At 43.1% G+C, this 7,282-nt stretch overlaps 1 protein-coding gene across 1 annotated transcript in view; it reads left to right on the forward strand.

Moving 5' to 3' along the window:
- The window catches only part of HSD17B13 (hydroxysteroid 17-beta dehydrogenase 13), a 19,639-nt gene extending 12,357 nt beyond the window's left edge, over positions 1–7,282 (forward strand). The window contains exons 5-7 of the mRNA XM_006143266.3: positions 955–1,092; positions 4,206–4,322; positions 6,919–7,282. Coding sequence (XP_006143328.1) covers positions 955–1,092; positions 4,206–4,322; positions 6,919–7,009 — 346 coding nt within the window. The 3' untranslated portion in view covers positions 7,010–7,282. The remainder of the gene's footprint in view (positions 1–954; positions 1,093–4,205; positions 4,323–6,918) is intronic.

Below are 7,282 nucleotides of genomic sequence, written 5' to 3' on the forward strand. Positions count from 1 at the left end.
TGCAAGTATTCCAAAATCTAAAAAAAGCTTTTCTCTAAAATACTTCTGGTCCCAAGTGTTTTGGATAAGGGATCCTCTACCCATATTTGCGAAATATCCTTTCCCTGTAACCTCTTCTCCACGTCTTCATAATGAAATTAAGAAGTCAAAGCAGCAACCAGGGCGAGCCAGCTCCATTGCATGGGGGTAATATGCTACTCAAGAGAAGCCAGATCCCATATGTTGATCACTGTTCAAATCCACGAACTACTTCCCTGACACGTGCCAGGCACATGGCCAAGTGCCCAAGACCCAACAGGCTGCAGGGCTGGAGGAAAGGGTCATGGAATGACCCAACCCAGGATCACACCCTGTAGCGGGTGCTTCTCTCTGTCTCTCTCCTTGACCTGTCTCTGTTATGAATAACAATAATAAAAGTATAAAGATTAAATGGAAAACCTACATGTATGGTAAGCATTAAGCCAGTCAAAAGAGGTGTTCTTTTGCTCTCATTGCTAGTTAGAAGTTGGGCACATTCAGAAAAAAATATATGAATACAAACGGCCATTCATCCTCAGGAAAACTGCAAGTAGGAGCCAGTCCTGTCAAACAGCTCTGAAGCCCTGTCCCTAGGGAGCCAGATCCCACATAACGCCAGCCCCAGCAGCTTCAAAACACACCAGCATGTGTGTGTGTGTGTGTGTGTGTGTCCCAATCCTGAGAGAATAGAGAAATGAAGCAAAAGGGATTGCAGCATGATCATGCCCTACTAGAGCATTCTCCCTCCCGGGGAAAACACACCAGCATGCCTCTCCCTCTCTCCCTCTCTCTCTCTATGGCACATGCACACGCACATAATCACAAGTAGATGAATTTGGAGGTGTTAGCTTCTACTTGTTCTCAAGCCAGATGGTGCTACCTTCTCATGGAGAGCTATCCACTGTCTGCGGCTAATGATGACTGATTCTCTTTCAGTTCCAGCAAATTCGCAGCTGTTGGCTTTCACAGAGCTCTCACAGCAGAACTTAAAGCCTTGGGGAAAACTGGTATCAAAACCTCATGCCTTTGCCCTGTTTTTGTGAATACAGGGTTCACCAAAAACCCAAGCACAAGGTAAGGTCAAAATCAAGGTAGGATGGGCAGGGCAGACGGTGGCACGGTGGTAGGACATGACACTCCACGAGGCTGGCTAAGGATAGATTCCACGTTATTGTCCAGAGGTCACCCTGAGTACACCAGCATGTGTGTACCCGTGGTCCACAGCTGCATCATGACATCAAGACCCTGGTGGGGTCTTTCTCTCTCTCTCCCCCTAGGAAGAAATAAATAAACCTTTACAAAAATACTAGTTAAGATGGGAATATAGAGTGAGCTATTGGTATGAAAACTACATGAATAACTTCTAGGTGAGTAGCTTGGTCAACTGAGAAAAGGAAAAAAAAAGAAAAAAGAAAATATTTTACCTATTAATGTTATTTATTGGTTTTAAATTTTCACTTTTAAATTAGATAAAGGGAAAATTTTCAAAGCCAGCAGGAGTGGTCAGTGAACAATGATTACCGATACCCAGTAACTAGGTATTTATTTGCATTCAAGAAATGGTTCAACACACATGTAGGTGCCAAGAAGCTCTGGGAGTGGGTGGGTGAGCTGGAGAGGTGTGTTTCCCGACCCGGTGACCTGAAATTCACACTGGGCACATGTGCATGCATGCTTATAATCCCAAAAGAAGAGTGAAGAAGGGATTTTGGTGTAGCCATTCCCCCGGGGATTAATTTCTCACTTTCCCTCTCACTATCTCTGTCTCTCTCTCTCTCTCTCTGTCTCTCCAGCGAGTGCACACATGCTAAGGCAAAAACCTCTAAAAAAATTTTTTTTAAAAGAAAAGAAAAGAAATAGTGAAACTCCTTCCAGGAAACACCATGTGAATGATACCTAATATTCCCTCTCCTGTTAATGGTTCACCTTCCTCAGACAGAGTGTGGAAAGGTATGGGTATATGCTCCTTTTATAACTTCCACAGCACTGGCTAGAATGGTAGCATAAAGAATTTTAACAGGACTTGCCCTATAGCCTAGTGGTTATGGCCACTAGGCCAACTACAGCTGGCCAACCACAGCTCGAATCCCAGCTCTGGTGGCTTAAAATACAGGTTAGGCATGTGTGCATATATGCCCCAAATCTTGAGAAGATGGACAGTAACTTCGGAACCGGGTGGCATAGTAGTTAAGGCACTGGATTCCCACATAATGGACAATGGTTACAGTTCTCAACCCAGTGGCTTGAAACTCACGCCGAGCACGTGTGCATGCATGTCTAAAGTCCCACAAAGAGAATGAAGAAGAAGGGATTGTGGCATGGCAATCCTCTCTGGGGAGTGATTTCTCACTTTCCTTCTCACAGTCTGTCCAGTGAGCACATGCGCCCTAAGGCAGAAACCTCTTAATTTAAAAAAAAAAAAAAAAGCAAATGGGGCAAACAGGTGCAGTAGTGGTTAAGGTGCTTGACTCCCACATAGTTGACCACAGTCCATGTTCAGCAGCTTGAAACACACCAAGCAAACACACCCAAAAAAAAAAAAAAAAAACCCTTAAAAAACCCCGCAGTTTCTAAGAGCAAAAATAAATTGAGTCCCATGCTCCTTAGTCAAGGTGGATTTCTGCAAGTCTGTGGTAAGAGAGGACTGGAGGCGATAAAAGAGGAGAAACTGGTCTAAAAGAAGAAGAAAAAAGAGAGGTAAAGGCCCTAAAATTAAACCTTCCACTTCACATATTTGCCTCCATCCCAGTGTGTATTCTGCGGCAGGTGAGAAAATACTCACTAAACTTGCCAAGCAGAAATCAATTTAGCACTGGAAGGGAATTCATTCTCAGTATATTTGTTCGAAAGAGCTAACAAATTCTCCTTGGAGCTCAGCCTGTTGTGAGGTTTCTGACTCTTCAACACTGCAGCCCAACCCTTGTCCACCACCGGAGTCCTTGACTGTCAGCCTGTGGGTGTGTGGTATGGACGCACTATGTAAGTACGTACCATGGCGACTCCAGGCTGGTTTCTTAGGAAACTGTGTCCAGTCAGGCTTAGTGTTGAATGAGCTCTGCTGAGTACTCTGCCGCTCTTGGAGAAGGCACACCAGATGAGAAATGTAAGGATGATGGGGCCCTGCGTAGTGTGGGTGCATGGGGCTGACCCTCAGGGCAGACACAGGCAAGGCTAAAGATTTGGAATTGGTCTCCCCCAGGTTACTGGATTCTGAATTTTCTTAGCAAAAGCTAACCCATTTACCCATTTATCTGGCTAATGTCTCTCTTGTGTCTGAGACTAGGTTGATAGATTCAGATAGAAAAAAAAAAATCAGGGAAAGAAGAGACAGAGTCCAATAACTTAGAAAAGTTTCCATTTGTATTTGACTCTCTGCTGGGTTTCCACGCAGCACCATGGAATCCTTCCTCATATAATAATCTGCAAGAAATCACAGTATCTGAGGGAATAAAGTTTAACCATCGCTTATTACTCAACTTCTCTAATACCTGTTCTTATTCATTAGCCATTCAGCCCCTGCCTAGATGTCTCAACTTTGGACGACCTTTTAAATCTATTTACATTTTAATTTTCTGTCATCATCTTGCACAATGGGCCATTCTACCCTGGGTTTGTGTCTACTAGTATTTCTCAGGAATATATATGCACGGCTTCCATGTAGGGAAGGTCACGCTCTCGAGTTGGAAAACAGTACCCCTTCTGCACACCTGAACTTCTCGTAACCTCCAGGCTAGGCAAGCCCCAGTGCATCTCCAAGTGCTAAGTGTTCTTGAAACAATCTAGCCTTATAGAATCCTCACACACACATACACACACACACACACAACAGCGTATACTTAGCTCTAGAATAATTAGTGTCAGCAGGCCATCTTATGATTCATAGTGCCCACCACTCTTCCTCGCCTGGTTTCTCCACTCCTGACTCTCTAATGCTGCTCCACCCATTTGATATTTTGACTGAGTGAGCTACAGGATATGAATGAGACCTACAGAATATTAAAGTATAACGATCACGATAACAGAACTTCGGTATGGAATGTGGGCAAAGGAGGAAGAGTGGCAATTGTCCAGCAAATCCTGAAACGCTGGAAATCCTAATTCTAAATTTGATGAAAAGGCATCTTAATTTTCCAGCCTTTGTTCATTGAAATAATAATAATAAGGTTTTTTTCCCTCTCTATGCACAGAATATGGCCTGTGTTGGAGACAGATGAAGTTGTAAGAAGTCTGATAGATGGAATACTTACAAATAAGAAAATGATTTTTGTTCCGTCGGGCATCAGTTTCTATCTAACACTACTGAAGTAAGTATAATACAGCACAGAAATATTACAACCCAAAATACGAGGACATCAATAGAACTGTTATTATGGAGAGCCCTTCAGTTGTGACAGTTGCCATGGAAACTCTCCATCCCTGGGGAGAACGGGAAAGTTTTCTTTGTTATTGCCTTCCCCAATCTATAAGAAGGATGATTCTGTTGCAGAACGGGTGGGGGTAACTGGACCAGAAGGCAGGTCTGTGCCAGTTTAACCAATACTCCAGAGGCAACGTTGGTGAAGAAGAAAAGGCCAACGCCTCTTATTTAGAGAGGCCGACGCCAGGGAGATTGTAGACCTGAGTCCAAGGTTATCGCCCAAGTTTTGGGTAGAGCACAGAGCTTCTATAGAAGAGGTTAGTGCATACATACTTCTAGAAGCAAAAGGGCAAGTTATCGTGGTCCCACGTGAACTCTCAAGGTCTGGTCGCTGTCTCTGGGCAAAATCATATAGAATCCTGCTGGCCACAGGGAGATTAGTGTTTGAAGAGCTGTCCTTCCATTTCCCCATATGGAACATTTTCCTTGTTCTGGTCTGTTTCAAGTCTCTTGCAATGATCTCAGAGATAAACAGTGATTGAGAAAGCAAAATGAAGTCTGTCAAGACTTAAATTCTGCTTTAGATATAGCTAAGGTGGGCCAGCAGGTGGCATAGTGGTTAAGGTGTTGGACTCCCACATGATCAACTGTGGTTCAAGTCTTGAATGTGGCAGTTTGAAATTCACACCAGGCACATGTGTGTGTGTGTGTGTGTATGTGTGTGTGTGTGTGCCCAAAATCCCAAGAGGAGGAGAAGGGATTGCAGCATGGCTATTCCCCCTGGGGGGTGATTTCTCACTTTCTGTCTCTCTGGCAAGCATACGCACCCTATAGCAAAACTCTCTCTTAAAAAGAAAGAGCAAAGGTTTACATGTGGCTTTGCCGTTTGAGCTAATGAGCTGGTAGCAGCCTCCTCTTCCCTATCTTCACAGCCTGCTATCTGCAAAGACTCAGCAAGGTATTTTTAACTTTCACTGGTTAATCATTGAGCTGGATCCATTGTGAGGGAGGTGGAAGATTGGGATCTGTAAGGTTCACAGTGGGGAAAGTGGAAGACAGCAATTAAAGACTGATTTTCCTAAGGGTTAATCCAAGACTAAGCATGATATGGAGTCACTTCGGTTCTCAGACCACTTGGTTACGATTCATTTCCTCTACCATCTCTGCTGATCTTTGCCAAAGACTATTCTAATTTAAAGAAAGACCATTTAAAAAGAATATAATATAGAAAGTAGGAACCAGCAGGTGGTGTGGTGGGTTAAGGCACTGGACTCCCATGTGGACAACTGTGGTTTGGGTCCTGGACCTGGTGGCTTGAAACTCCCACTGGGAGCCTGTGCGGACACACCCAAAATCCCAAGAGAAGAGTGGAGGAGAAGGGATTGTGGTGTGGCTCTCCTCCGAGGGGTGATTTCTTACTTTCTCTCTGTCTCTGTCTCTCCGGCAAGCACATGTGCCCTAGATAGCAAACCCCCTCCCCCCAAAAATAATGCAGTAATTAAGGCTCTATTTTTTATTGGGCCGTTGGAAAAGTCATGACGTAGTTTTCTCTTTTTCTATGCAAAAATGCATTTTGACTTTTCAACAAGCCAGTGAAAGCCTACTGGTATTTGATTAGGACTACATTGAATCTATAGCTCAACAGGGGAAGACTTGACATTTTAATAATATTAAATATTCTAATCCAAGAACATGGTGTATCTTCCCTTTGTTCTTAATCTTCAACAATTTTAAGCAATAGTTTGTCATTTTTGGTGTTTGTCTTGCAAATATTTTCTCAGATTATTCCATATATTTCATGGTTTAATGCTATTGCAAATGGTAGTGGTTTTTTGTTTGTTTGTTTGTTTGTGGTTTTTTTGAGAGGTTTTTGCTATAGGGTGTGTGCACTCGCCAGAAAGACAGAGAGACAGAGAGATAGAAAGTGAAAAATCACTCCCCCAGGGGTGATGGCCACGCCGCAATCCCTTCTCCATTCTCCTCTCAGGATCTTGGGCATGCACGCACACGCGCCCAGCGTGAGTTTAAGCCACTGGGTCTGGGACTCGAACCACAGTTGGCTACATGGGAGTCCAGCGACATAGCCATTACGCCAACTGCTCATCCCTCAAATGGTAGTTTAAAAATCGAGTTCCAAAATAAGAAAATGAGCTGAGTGGTCTGGTGCTTTCTTGAGATGTGCATATAATTCAAACTGAGTACCAAAAGACATAAATGCAAAAAAGAGAGAGAGGAAGTTGCAATGGAAGAGAGGAGTATTAGATGCAAACCAGATAACTCTTAGGGTATTTTAAGTGACAACAAACAGAAAACAAAACAAAATGACTGGTGTCAAAGATTTTTAAACTGTGGGCCAGCAGGTGGTATGGCGGTTAGGGTGCTGGGCCCCCACATGGCTAACTACAGTTCAAGTCCTACACCCGGTAGCTTATTTTCTAACATTCTCTCTCTTTCTGGTCAAATTAATAATAATAATAAAACAAATCATTATTTTTAAAAGATTACTAAATTGAACATTTTTTGTTTTAAAATTTTTCATGCAGGTTTCTTCCCGAACGTGCCATAGCAGCTCTACAGCACATACAGGATATTCAATTTGAAGCAGTGGTTGGCCATAAAACTAAAATGAAATGAATAAATGAGCTCCGGTGAGAAACATAGGCACGTTAATGATAGGACGCTAGAGTCTATGCTTTAAAGCTTCATTTCCCACTTGGCAGTGCTGATAATAGTGAAGACATTGGTGTGACATTGGTGGCAGTCCAGATGAACAAGACTAACAACCTCTCTTTCTCTTTCTGAAGGACATTAATGTAGTTTCTAGAGAGTTAATTTTATTCTTTGCCTTTTAAAAACTTCTATGCTGGGACCAGCAGTTGGCGTAATGGCTATGTCACTGGACTCCCA

The sequence above is a fragment of the Tupaia chinensis genome, unplaced genomic scaffold (genome assembly GCF_000334495.1).
Source record: "Tupaia chinensis unplaced genomic scaffold, TupChi_1.0 Scaffold000094_1, whole genome shotgun sequence".
NCBI classification, from domain to species: Eukaryota; Metazoa; Chordata; class Mammalia; order Scandentia; family Tupaiidae; genus Tupaia; species Tupaia belangeri.